General features: G+C 40.1%; 1 protein-coding gene across 2 annotated transcripts in view; it reads left to right on the top strand.

The window, feature by feature from the left end:
- Positions 1-23,215, top strand: part of LOC114644622 (histone-lysine N-methyltransferase PRDM9-like) — a 218,796-nt gene extending 195,581 nt beyond the window's left edge. Inside the window, exons 6-7 of one of the 2 annotated variants that reach the window (XM_051933555.1) lie at positions 15,308-15,597; positions 22,780-23,215. In XM_051933555.1, the coding sequence (XP_051789515.1) occupies positions 15,308-15,597; positions 22,780-22,809 (320 nt within the window). In that variant the 3' untranslated portion in view covers positions 22,810-23,215. Of the gene's footprint in view, positions 1-15,307; positions 22,636-22,779 lie in introns of those variants that run through there. The other variant, XM_051933554.1, reaches the window with a different exon arrangement.
- Positions 23,216-25,756: the final 2,541 nt, after the last annotated feature.

Genomic DNA, 25,756 nt, shown 5'->3' with positions numbered 1-25,756 from the left:
GCAAACAAATCAATAGAGCTGTTTGGCTTAAGTATGCGAAGCAAAGCTGTTGAAGGCGGCAGCTCACACCCCCTCCGTCAGGAGCAGAGAGAGAGAGAGAAAAACAAAGTCAAAAATCAATACGTGCCCTTTGAGCTTTTAAGTATGCGAAGCACCGTGCAGCATACTTAAAAGCTGCACACAGAAGGAAGCAACGTGAAGATAATCTTTCAGCATTTTTAGACGAGCGTCCATATCGTCTAGGTGTACGAACAGCCCCCCTGCTCACACCCCCTACGTCAGGATCACAGATATTCAGCGCACAAGAGAGAGACAGAAAAGTAAGTTGGGTAGCTTCTCAGCCATCTGCCAATAGCGTCCCTTGTATGAAATCAACTGGGCAAACCAACTGAGGAAGCATGTACCAGAAATTAAAAGACCCATTGTCCTCAGAAATCCGCGAACCAGCAAAAAATCAGCGATATATATTTAAATATGCTTACATATAAAATCCGCGATGGAGTGAAGCCGCGAAAGTCGAAGCGCGATATAGCGAGGGATCACTGTATATATATATATATATATATATATATATATATATATATATATATATATACTAATAAAAGGCAAAGCCCTCACTGACTGACTCACTCACTCACTCATCACTAATTCTCCAACTTCCCGTGTAGGTGGAAGGCTGAAATTTGGCAGGCTCATTCCTTACAGCTTACTTACAAAAGTTAGGTAGGTTTCATTTCGAAATTCAAAGCGTAACGGTCATAACTGGAACCTCTTTTTTGTCCATATACTGTAATGGACGGGGGCGGAGTCGCGCATCGCGTCATCACGCCTCCTACGTAATCACGTGAAACGCCTTGGGGCCGATCTGGAAGAAGGTAGCGTAGCGCCTTGATTTAAACGATTCCATGTCTTGGTGGGTTTAATACTGTGTAAGCATACATATTAACACGTGTGCAATTAAACTTGTGCATTTACGGGGTGATTTCTCAAGCTTAAAAGCTCGCCTTTTATTAAAAAAGTAAATGCAAACTGTTTTCATTCTGAAGGGCACAAACCACGTTGGATTTTGTAATGATAGTTGATTAGTGATGTCTATTAAGGGATACTTACAGAATGATTAGTAATGCCTGTGAATGCAGATGCAAGTAGGAGAATGGGCGTGAACTAAAGAACGAGTAGTAACATGTACAGTAAATGTAGCGCAGCGCCTTGATTTAAACGATTCCATGTCTTGGTGGGTTTAATACTGTGTAAGCATACATATTAACACATGTGCAATTAAACGTGTGCATTTACGGGGTGATTTCTCAGGCTTAAAAGCTCGCCTTTTATTAAAAAGGTAAATGCAAACTGTTTTCATTCTGAAGGGCACAAACCACGTTAGATTTCAGCTGTTAAATGCGCAAAAATGTCGGTACACCAGATAAATAAGCACAACATATTATCAGTTGTATTGTATGCTTACAATACATATAGAAATGTGTTAATCGTTAACTAATAGTATGGGATGGTGTTTTTCGACTCGCGCCTTGATTTAAACGATTCCATGTCTTGGTGGGTTTGCGTAGCTTATTGTCAATATCTTTACACCTGTTTTTAAGACTTATTGACTGAAACGGGCTTTCACGAAAAAACTTAGGGCTTTGCTACAGGATACACCCTCCACAAGTTAAGGAAGTAAAAATAAAGGTATATATTTCTGTTTTATTTAAACCTTTTTAAGTTCGTATGCATAGCCCCATTTGGCTGTTTTAGTTTTTTTTTTTCTTTCTTCAGTAATATTTAATCTCCTTAAAGAAAAACAACATATGCATTTTACTTTTTTTTATCTCTTTAGTAATATTTTAGTGTAAAAGGATAACCAGTATTTAAACGTTTTATGTTACTTTATAAAGTTATTTTACACAATGTTGAAAAATTAATAAGAAAGTACATATTTTGGCAGCTGCTGCTTTAATTTTCAATGAAATGAAAAAGCTCTCCAAGAGAAAACCTCAATGAAGAAGAAACAGTTTGCACTATCTAAAAAGGAGAAACCCTCATTTATAAAGGTTTGCTGCAGATGACTTAGCTGAAAATAAATGAATAGTTCCTATGTGTATAATACATATTTATCTATTTGACTTATGCCTTTATTCCAGCAACTTGCAACATCTGAGGTACAATTTGTTACATTACTTTTGTTTTTTGCAGCGCAGGCAGGTGAAGTGACTTCCTCAGGGTCACACAGTGGTGTCAGTACCAGGATTTGAACTGGACAAGCACCGGGTTTGCTGAAATATTACTGAAGAAAGAAAAAAAAAAATGAAAACGGGCAAATGGGTCTATGCATACAACTGTCCATCCATCCATTATCCAACCCGCTATATCCTAAATACAGGAGCCAATCCCTGCCAACACAGGGCACAAGGCAGGAAACAAACCCCGGGCAAGGTGCCAGCCCACCGCAGGGCGCACACACCCACACACCAGGGACAATTTAGAATCGCCAATGCACCTAACCTGCATGTCTTTGGACTTGTGGGACGAAACCGGAGGTACCCGGAGGAAACCCAGACAGACACGGGGAGAACATTCAAACTCCACGCAGGGGAAGCGAACCCGGGGTCTCCTAACTGGCACCTTTCACTGCGCCACCATACCGCTCGCATACAAACTTAAAGGTTTAAATAAAACAGAAATATAAACCTTTATTTTACTTCCTTAACTTTGTGGAGGGTGTATCCTGTAGCAAGCCCTAAGTTTTTTCATGAAAGCCCCTTTCAGTCAATAAGCCTTAAAAACAGGTGTAAAGCTAAACTTGCAGCACCGCTATTCAATTACACCTTGCCTAACGCCTCTCCTAAGGGGAGGATACTGTGGGATCTGGGCCTCAGTCAAAGCACCAATCACAGGCCCGATTAGAAAGCGGGAAGCTGTGATTTGTCGTCCTCCCTCCCATGTAACAATCACAGCCCGTGTTACAACGCACTATGTATGTATGTGTATATGTATATATGTTTATGTGTGTGTGTGTGTGTATGTAGGTGTGTATATGTATGTGTATATATATATGTTGATATGTGTGTATATATGTATGTGGATGTGTATATGTATATATATATATATATGTATATGTATATATGTTTACATAACCTCTTTAATACACTACTTCTCTGCTGCAAAGCGCGGGTATTTTGCTAGTATAGTATATATATATATATATATATATATGTATATATATATATATATATATATATATATATATATATATATGTATATATATGTATGTGTGTACAGTAATCCCTCGCTATATCGCGCTTTGCCTTTCGCGGCTTCACTCCATCGCGGATTTTATATGTAAGCATATTTAAATATATATCGCGGATTTTTCGCTGCTTCGCAGGTTTCTACGGACAATGGGTCTTTTAATTTCTGGTACATGCTTCCTCAGTTGGTTTGCCCAGTTGATTTCATACAAGGGACGCTATTGGCAGATGGCTGAGAAGCTACCCGGCTTACTTTTCTCTTTCTTTTGCGCTGACTTTCTCTGATCCTGACGTAGGGGGATTGAGCAGGGGGGCTGTTCGCACACCTAGACGATACGGACGCTCGTCTAAAAATGCTGAAAGATTATCTTCACGTTGTGATCTTTTGTGCAGCTGCTTCCTGAGGCGACATGCTGCACGGAGCTTCGCATCCTTAAAAGCTCGAAGGGCACGTATGATTTTTGATTGAAAAACAAACTCTGTCTCACTTTGTCTGCTCCTGACGGAGGGGGGTGTGAGCTGCCGCCTTCAACAGCTTTGTGCCGAGGTGCTTCACATACTTAAAAGAAAAACAGCCCTATTGATCTGTTTGCTTTTCTGTCTATCTCTGTGACAGCCACTGCTCCTGACAAGCATTCCTTTGAAGAGGAAGATATGTTTGCATTCTTTTAATTGTGAGACGGAACTGTCATCTCTGTCTTGTCATGGGAGCACAGTTTAAACTTTTGAAAAAGAGACAAATGTTTGTTTGCAGTGTTTGAATAACGTTCATGTCTCTCTACAACCTCCCTGTGTTTCTGCGCAAATCTGTGACCCAAGCATGACAATATAAAAATAACCATATAAACATATGGTTTCTACTTCGCGGATTTTCTTATTACGCGGGTGGCTCTGGAACGCAACCCCCGCGATGGAGGAGGGATTACTGTATATATATGTATGCGTGTATATATATATATATATATATATATATTATATATATATATATATATATATATATGTATGTGTATATATATATGTATATGTATATATATGTATGTGTGTGTATATATATATATATGTATATGTATATATATGTATGTGTGTATATATATATATATATATATGTATATATATATATATATATATATATATATGTATGTGTGTATGTATATATATGTATGTGTGTATGTATATATATGTATGTGTGTATGTATATATATGTATGTATGTGTGTATGTATATATATGTATGTATGTGTGTATGTGTATATATATATGTATATATATGTATGTGTGTATATATATGTATGTGTGTATATATATGTATGTGTGTATGTATATATATGTATGTATGTATGTATATATATGTATGTATGTATGTATATATATATATGTATGTATGTGTATATATATGTATATATGTATATATATATATGTATGTATATATATGTATATATATATATATGTGTGTATATTGTCGCAGTAGAGGCGTGGAGCCACCTCTAACACCCTCAGGTACCACTCCAGACACGTTGTAAAATCACAAGACTTATTTATTTTCTTGTCTTCAGGTGCACAAAGCACTCTCCACACCACACTCATATAAACAATACACTACTCAATAAACAATCCTCCTCGCCCAGACACTTCGCCACCCTACCTCCCAGCTCAGCTCAATGTCTGGGCTTTCCCGCAATCCTTTTATACACCCTGACCCGGAGGTGTTCCTGGCCAACCAGTCCACAGTTCCTTTTCCCTTCCGGGTCAGGGTAAACAGTCCTTTTCTTCACCCCGGGAGCACGTCGTTCCTTCCTGTCACGTGACCGTGACGTACTCCCGGGTTGTAGGGCACATAAGAGTCCACGAGCCCCCTTACAGCGACTCCTGGTGGTCCCCAAGGTATCCAGCAGGGCTGTGTATAAAAACTACATAGTCCATGAGGCCCTGCTGGAACTCGGGGCACGTCCACGCTGCTGGGAGAGCTTCTCCTGGCGGCCTGGGGGTGAGGGCCAGAGAAGAAAGCCGGCAATCCTTCACAATTCCCCCCCCCCCCCCTTAGCGAAGCCAACTGGGGCGAAGCGACCAGCCCCGCGAGGGACGTCCTCCTCCAGGAGGACGTGTTAGCCGGACCTTGGCTACGTTGTCTAAACTCCCCAGCGAACCTTGGGGTAACGGTGCATCTTCTGTCCCACCGCTCCCCTGTCCTCTGGGGACAACTTCGCCACACGTGGCCTGGCCGACGACAGTTGTAACACCGACGATGTTCTCCTGGTTGTCCCCCTCTGCGAGACCAGAAACATCTCGGGAACTTCGTCAATGTCTGCTCCGCCCTTTCCTCCGCCAAGGAGGGTTTTACGCCGCTTTGCTGCTCTCAGCCCTTTTCTTTACTTTGTCAGGGGACCCGCGTTTTATTTCGGGGATCTCCTGTTTTCTCTGGGGCTTGTGCTCAGCTTGAGGCTCCCTATGGAGAAGAGAGAGCCTCTTTGCTGTTTGCACGCCCGTTGTCCTATGCTGTTTCGGAGGCGGCGTCATTAGTACCGCATCGCTCCGGGTAACAGCACTGTTTAGCTGTACCGGGGGAGATCGGCACTTCCCCCGCCCCTCCAGTAACCAACAACAACGCTCTATTTACGCCGGTCGGGGTCTGGAGTGTCGACTCGCTCCGGAAGGCCATGTCACACGCCTGCCTCGGTTCGATCGCTTCCTCCCCCGCCCAGTCAGTCATCACACCACGCTCCACTGTCGGGTTCACAACGTTTTGGCAGCCGCTACTTTTTAATTGTGGTGCCGGATCGCACTGTGTCCCCTTATGATATACGGTACAGAAGTCACTCACCTGCACCGCTGCATTAATCGAGGCCGGGGCTTCACGGCCTAATCGCCGTAGGTACTCCTGTAGTCCCTTTAACGGCGCTTCAGCTGTAGCTCCCAGCTCCTCCACGCGTGCCTTTAACTCTTGTAGTCCCTGGAAGAAAGCATACACGGGCTCGAGGTATTTCTTGAGCTCCCGTAAGTCCACAAAGTTACTTGTTTCGGCCGGAGGCAAGCTTACTTCCTTGTTAGCCTTACCTGCCGGCCGGGAGCCATTGAGCACGTCTGCTGTCGGCACGGGCTCTGCTGGGCTTCGCGGAGGCTTCTGGGACTTGGAGTCTTCTGGGGGACGGGTGGCTGCAACAAGCCGACTGAGATCTGCCTTTTTTACTTTAACGGCAGATCCTTCAGTCACATCCCACCCCTCTTTGCCTTTATTTAATATTGGCGCTGCTTCGCTCGCCGCCCCCTTCCCTTTCAGGGAGCTCTGAACCTTCGGGAGAAAACTGACCTCACCGAAGGACCGCTGTTGACCTTCTCTATCCCAGGCTCCATCGCGCGAGGTCACGTGGGCGTTGCTCTCGTATGGGCTTGCCGTTCGCCGATTCCCAGCCTGTCCTGCCTTCTGGGTAACGCAGCCATCTTGCTGAGGTATGAGACAGACATCCATCACACCGCTTGCTTTCTGGAAGCAGGCCTCTGCAAAATTGGAATAATAAATCCCCGACACCTCGGCTGTTTTCCCGGCACATACCTTCCAGACTTTGCAGCGGTGTCCTCACGCCCATTTAGGGATTCCAGCACGGCTGATGGCTGGCAGCGTTCTTGCTGTTGCGCCCTTCGGGCTTGTTCAGCCTTTATCAGCTCCCGGTTCTCCTCTCACCCAGTCAGGTAAGTCCAGGTCAACTCGGCGTCTGTCATGGCCTGAAGCCAGTCGGTGTTGCCCTTCTTTTTTCCCGACTTCTTCCCCATCGTGGTCTGCTGTATATTACGGCTCACTTTTGCAGCACTCTTTGTCACGGGTGGGGTTTTCACCTCCGCGGTTTCAAGAGGGACCTTCCTAGGGTTCTCTGCTACAAAACAATTTATATTTAACGCAGATCCTCTGCCAACGGACGGCCAGAGAATCCTGCCGACTACGCCAGTGTAGCAGTTGAGGCGTGGAGCCACCTCTAACACCCTCAGGTACCACTCCAGACACGTTGTAAAATCACAAGACTTATTTATTTTCTTGTCATCAAGTGCACAAAGCACTCTCCACACCACACTCATATAAACAATACACTACTCAATAAACAATCCTCCTCGCCCAGACACTTCGCCACCCTACCTCCCAACTCAGCTCAATGTCTGGGCTTTCCCACAATCCTTTTATACACCCTGACCCGGAGGTGTTCCTGGCCAACCACTCCACAGTTCCTTTTCCCTTCCGGGTCAGGGTAAACAGTCCTTTTCTTCACCCCGGGAGCACGTCGTTCCTTCCTGTCACGTGACCGTGATGTACTCCCGGGTTATAGGGCACATAAGAGTCCACGAGCCCCCTTACAGCGACTCCCGGTGGCCCCCAAGGTATCCAGCAGGGCTGTGTATAAAAACTACATAGTCCATGAGTGTCTGCTGGAACTCAGGGCACGTCCACGCTGCTGGGAGAGCTCCTCCTGGCAGCCTGGGGGTGAGTGCCGGAGAAGAGAGCCGGCAATCCTTCACAATATATATATATATATATATATATATATATATATATATATATATATATATACAGTTGAACTTCTAGATACGAGTTTAATTCGTTCCAGCACTGAGCTTGTATAGCGAATTTCTCGTATCTAGAACAAACTTCCCCATTGAAAATAATGGGAATCCAGTTAATCCGTTCTGCACCCCAAATATATTAACATAAAAATCAATTTTCCTAACAAATAACACTGATAAATTATATATACTGTAGTCTACCTTTAATAAATAACACTGGTAAATAATATAACTGATTATTAAAAGAATCAAAACAGGTGTCTAAAGTGCAGTATAGCATTCAATACATCTTTAAATAAATAATCCTTAAAACAGTTGTGAAGTGGAGGTTTAAAAATACACAAGAATAACAATCCTTTAACACGAGGTTAAAACGTCAAAAGGATGCAGTCTTTAAAAAACAGATGACAATCCCCGGTGCTTCTTCTCTGTTAGCGTCTCACCTGCGGGCTCTGCAACAGGCGAGACACTCTTAATGCAGCTGACCTTCTCTACACCATCCTGCTTCAGCTGTTTAGCTCACCTGTTCAGCTCACTGTTCAGCTACACGCGAGCCTGCACTCGCTCGCTCTCCCGCCCTGACTTCCTGCCTGCCTGCCGCAACCTCCGTTCTCTCTCCTCTCTTTTCTTTTACTTCTTCTCCCCCTTAACCGGCTCGCGCTTCTCTATATATGCGGGGAGGACATGGCAGCTGCAGCCCATCAGCCACAGGAACAATCATGGAGGTGGGCAGTTTCCCACCTGTGCACTTAGGTGAGAAACGCAGACACCGCAGATTGCGGCTCGCAACTGCTACCAAACGCCCCCCTCGCTAAGCTGAGAGCTATACCCACAGCCTGGCTCATGGCTCGTTACGCGAGCCAATGCTCGCATTTAGATCTGAATTTTTCGCTCATACTTTCCTCGTATTTTGAATTTCTCGTATACAGAGGTGATCGTATCTCGAGGTTCCACTGTAATATGTATGTATGTATGTATGGTGTGTGTATATATATATAATATCCATATTACTAACCGAGAATGCTAAACCGGATGATGGACGCAGGCACATCCGGCCATGGGGCCGTAGCTGCAAAAAGACGTACTGCGCAGGCGCAAGAAAGGGGATACACACCAAGAGGGGGATTTAACAAGCCCCTGGAACACAAAAAAAAAGAACACAAAACCACCCCACACACCCTACAAGCAACGGACGGGACACACACAAAGAGGGGGGATTCATACAAGCCCCTGGAACACAAAACAAAAGAAGACGCTCGCTCAACAACAATCCTCACCCACACACCCCCCTCCAATCAATAAGAAGTGACACCCAAAGCCACATATCTAAAGGAAACGTCCATATTAAACATACGTCATCTCAAAATCTTCACACTAGGCAGCATAGGTGGATCTCATTAAAATAAAGCACTATTAACCGTTCAACTGGAGAAAAGGCTCCATATTAACAGTGAGTGCGAACCTCCTTAATACTTATCCATATTTCGCACGCTGAGGAATAAACAAGTCATGCATACACGGTCACGGGTACAAAACTATTCGGATTGGATAACGGAACCAAACACACGAACACGAATGAAACAAAAAGAATACACGGCGGCGCATACAATGCGCTTCGGAAAATACGTGAGAAAAAAATGTCTCGGATCAAAAAACGCAAAGCTCAAGTAACCCCGTTACAGAGACGTGCCCAAATGAACCGACACATTGAACGTAGACGCATACAGCGCGCGTCTCAAAGTGCTGCATCAAAACAAGCACGATTTCAAAAGAAAGAGCTTGCGTCTCAGGACATACAAAAAAGGGGAGCAAAGCAACGCGCATATGACCGGACAGAAAACAAGCAAGCAGGACTCAAAAAGCAGAAAGCTCAACTGACCGACATACAAAAACGGACAAGGCACGATACAAACAATGCACGACGTAGAGTGAAACGGACTTTTCGCAAAGCGGAGGCGGATCAATTAAAACTCAAAAATAGCGCGTCACAAATAATGGACATGCAACAACGCGGGCACTCAAAACACCACAAGCAAAAACATGCCCGTCGCAGACATCAACACCAGACGTCTGCTAAACGCTTACGCCAGTTGGCTGACAATGCTTTCAATAATGAGTCCACTATTGAGGAAAATTCATTGGGATTAATGAATGTCATTTGCAATCATTGTCATTCACTTAACTTCACAGAAGAAACAACTGGCAATACAAATAATGAATTTACACTTGTTGTCAAAAGGGGCAGATTAGACTGCCTCCTTTACATTCATATCCGGAATATCTACAGAAGCTTCTAAGGATGTGGCCTGAAAGTAAAAACTTTATGAACTACATTAGATCCTACAATAGTGTTCATTTGCTTTTGCATCTACCAGAGGAACATAACAGGACACCAAAAGGCAATGGCCCATACTGCTTTCGCATATGTGGGTTAACACAACGCACTATATTATGTCCAAAAAATATTAATGTTAATCACATTATTAACCAGGTCATTTCATTACTTCCTGGAGAGACACGGCTCTTTCTAAGCTCTGACAAAGTTGACTCTGATGACGACAATGAACATCTGAATTTCCCATTAGAATATTTTGAACACTATTAACCCGGATGGATGACCACAACACAACCTTACCCTTAAAAACGGAACAATAATCATGCTATTAAGAAACCTTAACACTAAACAGGGTTTATGCAATGGCACACGGTTAGTCGTCAACACCATAACACACGATGTTATTCAAGCAACAGTTCTTTCAGATTCACATGCTAACAATACTGTTCTCATTCTTGGAATTGACCTTACGAGTTCTGACCTAGAATTACCTTTTACATTGAAACACCGACAGTTCCCCATTAAACCTGCATTTGCCATGACCAGCAACAAATCACAAGGACAAACCATGGACAAGGTTGGCATCTACCTCTCTGAACCCGTTTTTGGGACATGCACAACTTTATTTTGCCTTCTCATGTGTTCGACGTTCATCTCACATTAAAGTTAAAATTAAAAATGATCCATGCCAAGGAAGACTCATTCAAAGACAAGACACCATCTTTACTACTGATGTTGTATACAGAGAAATATTCCAATAAAACATTACTCTATGCCAAACACTCTATTTTGTATTTATATAGGCATCATCCAAACCTGCACACTATTCTATATCTAATTCATACATCTCACTCTTTGTCATGCCCCAACGCCAGGGGTTTGGCGAGGCGAAGCGAGCAGGGGGCAGAGCCCCCTAGTATATATATAATATGTATGTATGTATATATGTGTATATGTATATACAGTGGAACCTTCGGTTCACGACCATAATTCGTTCCAAAACTCTGGTCGTAAACCGATTTGGTCGGTGAACCGAAGCAATTTCCCCCATAGGATTGTATGTAAATACAATTAACCCGTTCCAGACCATACGAACTGTATGTAAATATTTTTTTTTTTAAGTTTTTAAGCACAAATATAGTTAATTAAACCATAGAATGGCACAGCGTAATAGTAAACTAAATGTAAAAACATTGAATAACACTGAGAAAACCTTGAACAACAGAGAACACTAACACTGCAATAGTTCAGCTGCTATAGTGCTACCCAACCGCTGGCTAAAAACAATTTTTTAAATGAGTTTTAAGCACAGGGGAAAAAAATGAACATTTGATATTATTTAGATTGGTTTATTATTGTGTACCTTAAGTAAATCTTATATTCATATGTTATTATGGAGAATTTGTAACATTTAACCTTCTTTTAAATTCCGGGATACCTAAAATCTCAAGTTCAACATAATGTGAGTCTCTAATTTTTTAGAATTTTTTTTTATTAGGTAAAATGGACAAGAAAAACTTTCCACAGAGTGACATTAACCTTATAGGATATGTTTGGTGTTTTTCAAGTCAAAGTTATTTTTCCATAATCGTGGAATAAATTAATTTGCCACATGAAATTATGTTGCAAAGTCAAGCATTTTTTGTACATTTTAAAAAATACCTGGCATTTTCTTGTGCATTATAATGGAGGAAAATGACACTGGGGTCCAATGTGAAAACAAAAGTTTTGAAACTTACCAAATATTTTAATTATCAAGCCAAGATTGTTATTAAGTGTTGATATTCATTTTGAGATTTTTGCACAAATATTCCATAACATCATATGCATGTCATTTTAGGAAGGAAAAAAAAGCAAAAAGTAAAATACCTTTGTAAGATTCATCTGTTTTAAAAGAATGCTCTTCACTTTTCTGTTTGTCTTCTTCTATGGCACCCTTTATGGAGGAGAGGCATGATTTCACCTTGAAGAGTCATCTTCAGGTGCAGTTATTAACATCTTTGAATACTGATGCCAAAATATGAACTGCTCGTCTTTAGAGAACTGGACAATAATCGCTGAAAGTTTCACACTTAACTTTACCTGACAGTTTTTCACTATAGGGAAGCTAATTTTGGCCACACTGTATATTCCAAACGTAACTACCAGCTGCAGCTATTATAATGCACAAAAGCATTTTGGCAGTCTAGGGAGAAAAAGATAGAGCATGCACATAGTGTGCAATCAATTAAAATGAAATGTTAGGCATTCGTTTAGTTTTAATCATATTGAATTTTAGAAATTTTAATGCAGATGCCTTATCACAGGCAGAGTGGTAGCACAGAGCTGTCATTCTTGCCTCACAGTGCATGGATCTGCTTGGGATTTGCATATTCTCACTATGTGTTTATGAATTGATTGGTACCTTTGAGTTGTCAGTTATTTATCTCCCTGAAAAACATTGTCCTCAGATTTGTTATTACCATATCCTCAGGAAGAGCGACTCAGCATGCACTATAAAATTCAATAACTGATTTGTGATGCCTTAATTTGTTTCATTGTGGTTTGACTCTGTCTTCTTCATTATCTCACTTTATTTTTTATTGTATGTGTGTGTGCATGACACAGCATGGGAAGTAATGCTGAGTGTTGATTGGCCCTGTGAACTTATCCTGCGATGGTATTGATGTGCAGGTGGCTCTTTCAAAAATCTAATGCTTTTATAAAAAATACAATTAGGAATAAACAGTTCAGTTTAGATTTATTTATTATTATGTGTACAAAGTAAAAATAAACTCTTATGTGCACTCTTTACCACCACCCTGCCATTTCGTCTGACTCAGTAGGCAATGTAAAGTAACAGCACAAGAGAGTGCATCTGTTTGTTGTTAAAAGCAATGACAGAACATAACCATTTAACAAACAGAATTGCAGGCACACAACTGGCATGATATGTAGCCTGAAGTTTTTGAAATTTGGTGAATTTTGTGGGAAGGGTCTGATGGCGGTCAAAGCACCCACTGTGAGAGGATAAGTGAGTAATAGATGTATCTTTACCTCAAGAAATAGGACCAAAAATTTGTGGTAAATTTTATTATTTCCAGATTAGTTTTGTTGTCACAAGCATTCCTCAAGAAACCAAAGACATGTTGTCTTAAAGTAATCCTCTGCCTAATTTTTTTGTTTTTTACTTACTTTTTGTGTCTTACCCAGTGTAGCTTGTAGTGACAGCCGAGAAAATTTTTTAATCTCACATTTTCCTGCAAAACAGAGAGAAAAAATTTCATAATGTAATAGAAGTCAATAGTGACCAAAGCAGTACACCAGCAAACGATGTTAAAAACATTCAAGTAAAAAAGGAAAAAAAATCTCATGTTGCATAATCCACATGTCATTTATCCAGTTGTGTGCTAAAATATTGTAAAATATATACTTGCAGAATTATCAGTGCACATCATCAACAGGAAATCTAAAGCTTCATTGGAATGACTTTTTGAACTAATGACAGGAATCTTGACCACCAAATGAGTGGGAAAGGAGGGTCTTCTCAATTCAAAAGCTCATTATTACTGGATTGCGTTTTACTGTTTATGATGTGCACTGATAATTTCAGAACTATCTGCTTGACACTTTAGCAAAAAGTGTATGTGGTTTGCACGTTTTAAACATACAACAGGTATGACACAATAAACAGGCAAAAACCCAAAAAAAGAGTTGGGGAAGCTTCCCTATGTAATGTCCGGCGGGCAGAGTAGTTAAAAAAGACAGTTAGATTGGTCAAAAATGGAAAAAAAAAAAACGTTTGACAATATGGCAGTGAAAACCAGGGTTGGCCGAAAGTGGACGTCATCAGGGTTGGGACGTGAAGTGACATCATCATGGCTGGCTGGACAAAAGTGATGTCATCAGAGGTGAGTCGGAAGTGGCGTTTTTATGAGGAACTGGAAGAGATGGTAACAGACGGGACTGCGGCGGAAAAGAATAGTTAATCCTCTATATTTTATTACTTCATGCTCACTTAGACCCTTTGGCTGCCCCTAATCGCACATGTGTGACACAGGATAATTGATATGTGAATTATGTAGCGGGAGTAATGTGAGATTTGTGTTCTTTTTCTATGGGCGTTTTTCATTTTGTTTGCGATTGTACAGCATTGATCACAATTGGATTGTATTATTTCATAAACTTCCTCAAAGAATTTGTTTAAATTGAATCCCTTGCTGCTTTAAATTGGTTGTCATTTTGTATAAGTTTAAATTATTTGTTTTCACATTGGACCCCGGTCATTGTCACCTCCATTATAAAGAAGAAGAGAGGCTAGGTATTTTTTAAAATATATAAAAAATGTTTTGCTTCATAATGCAGTTTCATGTGGCAAATTAATATATACCATGACTGTAATTAAATAATGTCATCTTAAAAAAATGACCTTATCCTTTAAACAGTGCTTGTATCATAGAAAACACTTTGTTCTGCGAGATTTGCTCATGAACTCCTTTAATTTATGCCTTAATATCCAAATTTAGACCCAAGTTTCTAAACTTGTAATTTGACAAATTTTAACAGAAATGCTTAAATTTGCATTTTCAGTGAAGTCATTTAAATATATTGGAGATTAATTACTCAGCTTATCATAGTTACTATTTGGTAACTACTTAGATACACCTAAATTATTAACCTGTTTGCAAATTGGTTTATTATTTTCCCACCGGTCAATCTGAATTTAACAAGGTATGTATTCAAAAAGACACAGGAAACCATCTTATGTGGACTCCAATATGTACCATATTTGCTGCTGTAGCTTTTGCAGATTAGCTGCTAGCGAATCTCTACTTTTGCGTGTTCCACCTCATCCCATTGGGCTGAAATCTGATAAAGTGAGAGGTCTCAGATTTCACTGTCATGCTAATTATTCCATTCCAGAAAAATTTTTTGAATATTCTGAAAGAAATATTTTTGTCACTCTTAAATTTTGTTAAGTAAAGCTTGTGTAAGTTTTTTTGAGGTTAACTATAAAAGCAGAGTTGAGTTCCAAATGACATACTTGTCTACAATGTCAAAATGACTCTGAATATCTGGAACATATATTTTAGGGAATTATACATGTACATTCAATCTTTAGAATATTGATGTATAGAATCTTGACAGGCTGTACAACCCTGTTTTGTCTTTAACCCTGTCTCTACTCTGTTTTGTTTTAGGAGAACACTTCAAATATGAGTTTGGAGAAAAAGAACTGCTGATGAAGCTTTTCCAAGACTTGCAAGTGAAACCACCTCTTCCAAGCACTACTGGCACTAGTAATTCTAGCACTGGCAGTAACCATCATGAACACTATAGTGAAATTGTTTCCTCTATCATACAGGCACAGAAGGCTAGCTACCAGTCAGTCCATCCTTCATCGTCAGCAGGATCTAATGCAGGCACAGGAACAACTGGAGGAACGACCAGTGGAACTGGATTCAATTTTTTAGATGGCACACAGAATCTAGTAAGTTTAGGACGTGCTCAGAGCCGTTATTGGACATTTTTTTGGTTTCCAAGGGGATGCATATGGAAGGATTTTGGACAAAACAAAAATCATCTGCAAATTGTGTGGCGTGAGATTATCTTATAGTGGTAACACTACCAATTTACGCCAGCATCTGATTTATAAACATCGTCCAGAATACAATGAGCTAGTTGGCTCTCAGTCAGCTTTGCCATCATCTTCTAAATGTTCAGAAACCTCGGCTTCTCCTTCATCTGCTGGTGGTACTGGAGGAGGATCGTCTCGTAGTGAATATGCATCAAGTGTTAGCGGCTCAGCCAGAGCAGTACAAAGTAGCAGTAACACCACAGTGCCAATTGTGCGGGCAACTCAAGCCATTGCTGACTTTTTGGTGAAAGACCTTCTTCCATTAGAAACAGTGGGATGGGGAGGGTTTTTTTGCAAATGATGGCAATACTAGAGCCATCATATAAAGTCCCGGCATCATCCTTTCTAGCCAACAGTGTTTTAAAAGAGGCCTACATGCAGTACCGTATAAAGTCTGCTGATCTGATAAAGGGGCCTGTGTCAGGAGGTACACCTAGGAGCTGTGCCATCAGTATTGACTTATGGACACATGGCACTCAGGATGCCAGTTCCTCTCGACGCCAGTATGTAACTCTGCTTGCTCACTTTGTGGATGATGCCTTTGACTACCATAACTTGGTACTGACTAGTCGGCCAGTATTAGGAAACCTGAGTGCTGATCTCTTGCAAGATATTGCTGGAGAGTGGGGGATTGAGACTCCCAGTTATGCAGTTATTGGTGAAGGGTATTTGCCACTGCCACAGTGTAGGCCTGTGCACTGGTAGAGATAGTTGCACTTTTGTAGATTCAGCTATCACAGCTTTAAATTTAGCTGGTTGGAAATCTATTCCATGTGCTGGGGCAGCTCTTCAGCGCTGCATGGAAACTGTCCTGAGGCGACAAGATATTTTGAGGACTCTGGAAAGAAGTCGAGAGCTTGCTGAAAGGTTACTGTCATCCTCAGAAGAAACCCAGCAACAGTTTTTTCGTGGAAGAGATCCTTTTCTTCGAACACAGCTGAAGATGCTATCTCGTGAAGGAGCACATTGGTATGATATTTATGGGCTGGCCCAGTGCTTAACTGATCATCGTCTTTTACTGAGCAGCTTGCGAGGAATTGGTGGGCAAAGCTCTCCTTTGGAAAGCCAGGACTGGATGGTGCTGAAAGAGCTGGGGGATGTAGTAAAGCCATTAGCAGTGGCAACTAGCACTTTGTCCAAGGACAGATTCTCTAGCCTTTCCCTGGTAAAACCTGTCTTAACAAGCTTGATATATAAGCATTTGGCCCCATCTGATGCAGATTCAGACTTCACAAGAGAAGTCAAAAAATCTCTAAGGGATGATTTGACCCAAATTTATGCTGATCCAGAAGTCAATCAGACTTTGAACTTGGCCTGTGCTTTGGATCCCCGTTTTAGAGGTTTAGATTTTCTCAGTCAAGTTGATAGAGTTGAAACATTTCATTTATTGAAACGGGAAGCTTCAGAATTGGCCAAATCACCTAGAAGGTCTTTAGGAAGCTTGTCTGTTCAAAATGGAAAAAAGGAAATATTTAATGGTACTGATGCACCAGAACTTGGAGGACATGCACCTTCTGCAAAGAAGGCAAAGCACACATCTGGAATCGAGTTTCTCCTTGGCGACCTTTGCAGTGTTCGTAGCAGCTCTGTAGGTTCTGCTTGTCAGCAAGCAGAGCAAGAAATAGGCAGTTTTCAGACTAGTGAAGCCTCCTCTTTATGCCAGGAGCCACTGAACTGGTGGAAAGTGCATCATGCACAATACCCCCTGCTGGCCAGGGCAGCTCGGAAGCTACTGGCAGTGCCCGCAACAGTGGTGCCTGGTCCCTGGTTGTTCACAGAGGCTGGCGCTGCCATATATAGAAAACGTGCCGCCCTTTCTGCTGAGCACGTGGACATGATGGTTTTTTTTGCATGGAAATTATGCTGGTGGTGTTGGTTCTAGTGACTGCAGCAGTAATAGTGGCAATAGTGCCATTTGACTTGTTAAGAAATCTTTATTTATACATTAATGTTCTTAATAAGTTATATTGACTGATATCTTTTCAAATCTTAGTGTAGATTGAGCAATTTAACTGCTCTTATTTTTACAACAGAGTACTTAATGAAAGGTTTAATCATGCCTTTTTAAGCTTTGTTATCCAGCATACTTCATATTAGCCTTTGTGTACTCACAGTACATGGGTTTAGAAATATTCTAAAATACAGTGTTCTTTTCAGTATGATAATAATAACAGAATGATTTTACTGCTATTGCATTGGAAACACATACACTAACAGATGCATAGGCCTGCCCTGCCCTTTTTGATGATGCTCTAAAATAATTTTTCTACATAGATGTTTTTGGTTCAAGTCTCTTACTTAAATAAGAAAACATTTGATGTTCCATTTGTACTTGCTGTCATAAGCTTACATGTCTTCATTTTAAGGAGTCTATAGCTACATTAAGGCAGGATAAGTATACACAACAGAACTGAAATATTACATCAAACCTGAGGTCAATTAACATATATCTCTTTTTAGGTTTGAATCACTGTGTCGTACTGAATTACTTAGATCCTGCATCTTTACCTTGGGTAGTTGGAGTTTCTTATTGTATATGTATGTTTTGTAGCAGCTCAGCCATAATCTGGCCCTTCCTCGAGGACTGAAAAAGCCAGATCAGTATCTTCCTCAGTAGCAAGGAGATAAATAAGGAATCTGCAGCACACAATGGTTGTCTAAATGTGTGATAGGAAGACTGCATTTGAATGAGTGTTCAATTCTCCCATGACTTTGCACATTGTTTGCATGTGCACCTGAAAAGCAGCATAAATAGGTCTGGATTGTTCTCAGAATTGGAAGGTTAAACAATAATAGAGAAGCTTTGAAAATTACAATAATATATTACAAAAGATATTAAATCCTAACATGTAAACAGAATGAAATGTTTATTTCTTTTAATCCTTATATAATTTAGTGCAATCTGTCAGCTTTGTTCCTTCTTGATCATGTAACAATCATATGCTAAAAGAAACAATCATGATGTAATTTACTTCTATCTCTCTCTCTATATAAAATCCAGTGTCTTCCTGTCTGTATGTCTGTCCGCTTTTCACGAGAGAACTACTTAACAAATTTAGATCAGGATTCTTTCTAGAATTTGCTTGAACATTCCGGTTGATTTTGCCTTGTTCACATCCTTTTGCTGAATGTGGAAAAAAGAAAAATCCAAAATCTTAAAAAGTTTGTTAAATTGTCACTTGTAGCATTTTACTATTATAGTTCATATAATTGGCATGTAGATTATTTACAATTCATTGTTCTGACGGAAAGTACAATACACATTTTTTGTATTCTTTCTGTAATTAAAATAACAACGTAATTTACACCCATCATAGTCCTATCTGGTTGCTGATTTAGACAATCCTTTAGTTTTCCTATTTGAATGTTGTGTTGATTGTAAGCCAGCTGTATGAAGCACTTAATTAACTCCTTAGTGTAATGCCCAAGTTTCAACAGGATACCCATACTTATATGTGGCTATTCCTTGCATATGTGAGACTTCTTAATCAGGATTGTCTAGTATATAGCATCACCACCTCAACCATATAGACCTATTCCCTTACCTGGGTGTGTGCAAACTCGGTGATATGTTCATATGCATTTTGTATATAACAGTGCAAACTTCTGGATTTTTTACATATTTGGAACAAATGTGTAACATTATGCAAGATGTCCCGTGTTTTCTATTGATGACACTGTTTTTCAGTACACATTTCAAATATGAAAGCAGAAAGTCTGTCTTTGTTTTGCAGACCTTTACATCTTCCAATGTAATTTTTTAATCATCCTTGGTTTTGTTTCTTCTTCCTTTCACATTTTCATTCTTCTTCTTTCAGCTGCTCCCATTAGGAGTTGCCATAGCAGATCATCTTTTTCCATCTCTTCCTGTCCTCTGCATCTTGCTCTGTTACACCCACCACCTTCATGTCATCTCTATACCCATCCATAAACCTTCTCTTTGGCCTTCCTCTTTTTCTCTTGCCTGACAGCTCTATCCTTAGAATCCTATTCCCAATATACCCAGCATCTCTCCTCTGCACATGTACAAACCTAGCGCAATCTCGCCTCTCTGACTTTGACTGCAAACCGTCCAACCTGAGCTGACACTCTAATGTGCTCATTTCTAACCGTGACCATCCTCGTCACACCCAATGCAAATCTTAACATGTTTAACTCTGCCACCTCCAGCTCTGTCTCCTGTTTTTTGTTCAGTGCCACCGTCTCCAACCCGTATAACATAGCTGGTCTCACTACCAGCCTGTAGACTCTTGCTGATACCCGTCTGTCACAAATTACTCCTGACACTCTTCGTCACCCATTCCACCCTGCTTGCACTCTCTTTTTCACCTGTCTTCCACAATTCCCATTACTCTGTACTGTTGGTCCCAAGTATTTAAACTCATCCACTTTCGCCAACTCTACTCCCTGCATCCTCGCCATTCCACTGACCTCCCTCTCATTTACACACATGTATTCTCTCTTGTTCCTACTGACCTTAATTCCTCTCCTCTTTGAGGCATATCTCCACCTGTCTAGGGTCTCCTCAACCTGCTCCCTACTCTCGCTACAGATCACAGTGTCATCAGAAAACATCATAGTCCACGGGGAGTCCTGTCAAATCTCATCTGTCAAACTGTCCACCACCATTGCAAATAAGAAAGGGGCTCAGAGCCAATCCCTGATGTAATCCCACCTCCATGTTGAATGCATCCATCAGTCCTACCACTCCTCACCACATTCACATTTCCCTTGTACATATCCTGTACAACTCTTGCATACTTCTCTGCCACTCCCGACTTCCTCATACAATACCACAGCTCCTCTCGAGGCACCCCTGTCATATGCTTTCTCAAGGTCCACAAAGAGACACAATGAAACTCCTGGCCTTCTCTATACATCTCCATCAACACCGTCATAGCAAACATCGCATCTGTGGTGCTCTTTCCTAGCATGAAACCATACGGCTGCTCACTAATCATCTCCTCCCTTCTTAACCTAGCTTCCAGTACTCTTTCCCATAACTTCATGCTGTGGCTCATCAATTTTATCTCCCTGTAGTTACTACAGACCTGCACACTCCCCCTAATTCTTAAAAATCGGTAGCTGTACACTTCTTCTCCACTCTTCAGGCATCCTCTCACTTTCCAATACTCCTTTAAACAATCTGGTTAAAATCTCCACTGCCATCTCTCCTAAACACTTCCATGCTTCATCTGGACCGACGGCCTTTCCATTCTTCATCATCTTTATAGTTGTCTTTTCTTCCACCTTGCTATTCCGTTGCATTTCCTGATTCACTATTGCCACATCATCCAACCTTCTCTCTCATTCTCTTCATTCATCAGGCTCTCAAAGATCTCCATCTGCTTCCATCAATTTCCATCTGCTCAACACACTCTCCTTGCTTGTATGTTTCCGTCTTTATCCTTTTTCACCCTAACCTGCTGCACATCTTTCTCAGCTTGGTCCCTCTGTCTAGCCAATATTCACAGGTCCTTTTCTCCCGCTTTATTGTCCAACCTCTCTTACAACTCATCATACACATTTGTGTTAGCCTTCACCACCTCTGTCTTCACCTTACACCTTTTTTCTTTGTACTGTTGTCTACTTTCTGCATCTCTCTGACTATCCCACTTCTTCTTCCTCAACCTCTTTCTCTGTTTACTCTCCTGTACTTCCCCATTCCACCACCAGGTTTCCTTTTTCCTCTGTCCAGATGGCACTCCAAGCACCTTTCTTGCTGTCACCCTTACTGCTTCTGCTGTAGTTGCCCACCTGTCTGGCAACTCTTCACTACCACCTAGTGCCTGTCTTACCTCCTCCCTGAACTCAGCCTTGCAGTGTTCCTTTTTCAACTTCCACTGTCTGATACTTGGCTCTGCCCTTACTGTCTTCCTCTTCTTGATCTCCAATGTCATCCTACAGACCACCATCATATGCTGCCTAACTACACTTTCCCCTGCCACCACTTTGCAGTTTTCAATTTCCTTGTGGAACATATACACTAACAACATTCATCATCACACCTTCAATGTCCAGCTTCAATCCGCTCCAATCACCACTTTCTATCCCTTGGGTACACTGTCCATCACTTCATCCAATTCACTCCAGAAATCTTTTTTCTCATCCATCACACATCCAAGTTGTTGGGCATATGCACTAACAACATTCATCATCACACTTTAAATTTCAAGCTTCATAATCATCACTCTGTCTGACACTCTTTTTACCTCTAAAATACTCACTGTTCACATACACATACTGTTCCATCAGATTAACCCCTACCCAGTTTCTCCTCCCCTCCACACAATGATATAGCAATTTGAGTCCACCTCCGATCCATCTGGCCTTACTCCCCTTCCATTTAGCAATGTTTTTGGACTCTGTTGCCATTTTTTTTCTTTAATGCCATTTTTACAATTCTTTAGCAGGTATTTATTTATTGTTTTTCTTCTTTTAGATTGGGTACTTTCTGAATATCCTAACACTCCACCTGTCACACTCCAGTCTAGACTGCTCTCCCCACTATTGATTAGTTATATATATATATATATATATATATATATATATATATATATATATATATAAATACATTTGGATACATATATAATAAGTTTTCAAGAAATGTTCAATTTAAATTGAAACTGGCACACAAACCCACAAAATAATGCCTAGCAAAAACATGAATGAAAGGCCTGCAATTGTCAGATAAGCCTTCAGAGTGAATAATAAAGCTCTGTGGAATGACTGAGTAAACTAGCTGATGTCTGTTATGGAACATATTTATTGGAAAAATCCAAACCTACACATACAGAATAATCCAAAATACTCCAAATATGAAATTCTATGTAAAGACATGCTTTATTTTAATGCAGATGATTTTTCAAGAATAAACCCATTTGCATATCATTTTCATGTCATTCTTCATGTGGATGGAGGCTGGGTAGATCTAATTCACTCATCATGAAATATGACTTCTTCCTTCTAACTTGTTGCATTATTTTGTTTATTTATTTATTTGTTTCCATTTTGATTCTTTTTTTTTCTTATTAGAAAAAGCCAGGGAACAGATGTCTGCATTAACAAGTACTTATTGGATGATTTAATGCAATGGAAAAGTTAAGTCTTTGAAAATGAAAGGAACTAAGTAAAGGAAATCTTGTTGGTGTGATGTTGTAGTATGAGGAACAGAACATGACTGCCCAGCTATACTTTGGTAGTACAACAAATGGGTTGGAGGACACCGAGCTAAAGCTATTGTCAATATCTGCAATAAGAATATGTTGTAGTGGTTATATAACTTTTCTTTCCACATTTATGGACATGCCTTACAGTCAACATACTTTTTGCCTCAATTTTATGTTTGGTGCAATTTCCTTCAGTGGGGCCTTATACATTTGTGAATATAATACAGATAAAATATCACACTTTTGAACCTTGCAAATGTACATATGTGGATTTCAATTCTTATAAACATTAATATATACAATAGATTTTTGTAGTCTTTCAGGTTCTTAAGTTTACTAATGGATTCTATGTAAGGATTTTGTAATTTTTGTAAAATATATTAAGATAAGGTCAAATAAAGTAAGGCCAGATAATGTAAAAATAAAACAAAAGTGTAATTTATACATTATTGGAGAAAATGCACCACTAGTGCTCACAGAAATATGGAAAGGGAAAGTCATCTGACTAAGACCTTCAAACCACAAAGGCTGTCCCTGGGTATTCTAAAAAATGGACTACAGTCCAGTCTTGAACACAAGAAGTTTGGATGAGAACAGTTGATGTAATCCAACATAGCTCATCAATGTTTTCACAAAACCTACGCAGTATGCCATTAAGACAAGATTTGAATCTGTGAGGTAATATTTTTATTATTATTTTTATTATATTTATTATTTTTATGTATCTGTCATGTTCTAGTTGAAGACCTCAGTCTAAAGTAACAGCTGGTATCCACTCTCCTAACTTCATAGTTTTAAACACTTGTATCATGTCATGAACTCTTTACATAAACTGAGCTCAGCCATTTAAATAGCCCCCAGTCGTGGGAACAGCTGAACTGGTGATCAAGAAAAAGTGAAGTAAATAAAATGATTAGATCAGACAGAATGGTGATTAGCACTGCAGTGTTACAGCTCCAAGGCCTCCTGCTCAGTTCCTACCTTGGGGACAACTTGTATGTTTGCATGCTTTTCCTGTGACTGGGTATATATACTCTTAATTTTGCGCATCCCAAAGATGTGTATTGGATTTTTTGCTGACTGTAAATTAGATTGGAATGTGTTAAAAGTATATGTCCATTTGCGGTGTGGTAGACCTAATGTGCCATCTAGCATTGGTTTTGGGCTCAAAATCCTCTTTTTAGCAAGTTACTGTCTGCTCACTATTGGAATGATATGTAAGCAGAAGACATCAAATATTTTAACTCTGCAGTGAGTTGAATCCTGTCCCCATCAGTAAAAATGACAGTCTTATGTCCATGTAAATGAATGAAAGTTGTTGGTCAAATAAAGTTAATAATGAGGAACATTTCTGTTCCTTCTGTTTCTCAGCATTTCAGTAGCATGCTGTTCAGCGTACAATCTTCCACAATAATGTGATGTTTTTCTTTAATAAAAAAATAATGAAATCTTGTGGGTCACTTTGCAGTTATTTGATGTGACTGAACAATATTATTTTAAAGTAAGAATAAAGAGAACGGTTGCTGCTTAATTCAAATGCTATTGCATCCCACAGTTTTTGCAAGTTGGTCTCTTGCATACTTCTCTTGCCAAGAGATCTTCTCCCATTACGCCTAAATGGAAAAATTGATCTAGATCCTGTACCTGAACAAGCGACTGAAGTAAAAGAAACCTTATTCCTGGAGTCACTGGATGATTACTGATTTTTTTATTTGTTGTTAGAAGTAAATGTTGATAGATAATAAAATGTCATGACTTGAAAGGCATCCTGTGGTGTTGATATGTTAATCTACCTGTATCGAGAGACCTTACATCTATCAGGAAAACCTCCTGAAAGCCTCAGTGTTGACTGTTGGTGGCCTCATGTGAGTGTTGCATTATTCTTTTACACCATCAGCTTGACACAACTGAAATCAATAACAACTTAGCAGGTTCTCTGTTACTGTTTTCCTGCTTTTCTTGAGACATAATGTCAATAGGGATGTTGAGGTGCTGTTGGCGGTCTGCTGCTACAGTATATCGTATCTTGGACACGCTCTGATTTTTTTCATGTATTCTGATTTACCTTGCTGTCTATCACTTATGTGCTCTGATAATACTTGGAGCAAACTCAATAGTATTTCGTTAGCCTGCAGGAATTTTCATACCTATTTAATTGCTTGGTTTTTCTCCATGAATGCCACTTTTACAGGCACACCTTGAAGGGATTTCTTTTCAAGTTTAGTGTCATGTCCCACCCTTTACAAGTTTATATTTAAACTCAAACATGTTCCAGAACAAACTATACACACAACTACAAAGCATCATCTAGGATGACAAACATTTTGCATCAAGTTTATCCAGATCACTTTTCATTTAGTAAGAACTTTACAGCTCTTTGCATTGCAGGTTGTACAACTTCGTAAATTACAATAAGTAAAATTAACTCATCTCTGTATTGAAAACTAAGCCAGAGAAATTCTAAAGACAAAAGTATCTGTCAAGTTGAATATTCAAGAATTGTAACATTATACTGTATTTCAGCATCAATTTAAATATGTGGCTGCTTTCCTGACCATGAAAATTTTTAAATAAATATGGATAATTAAGATTAATGAGATTAATTTATTAATTGAGACTAATGATTGAAATCAGTACATTCTTGAATATCCAAGGAAAGCCTGGATCACTAGGAGTATGTGTCTGCCTTTTTCCTAATTTTATAGTAAAAAAAAAAAGAAAAAAAGTAAGACCCTCATATATATGTATATTGGGGTGGGCAGCCAGCATGCTTGCCTGGCCAGGACGCCTTGTTGATGGAAGGGCTGAGGAAGAGAACATGCACTGGGCATTTTCTCCCCAAG

Source organism: Erpetoichthys calabaricus, chromosome 11 (genome assembly GCF_900747795.2).
Source record: "Erpetoichthys calabaricus chromosome 11, fErpCal1.3, whole genome shotgun sequence".
In the NCBI taxonomy this organism is placed as follows: Eukaryota; Metazoa; Chordata; class Cladistia; order Polypteriformes; family Polypteridae; genus Erpetoichthys; species Erpetoichthys calabaricus.
Note: the sequence above shows the minus strand (reverse complement) of the source record. Positions and strands in the feature narration are given on the sequence as shown.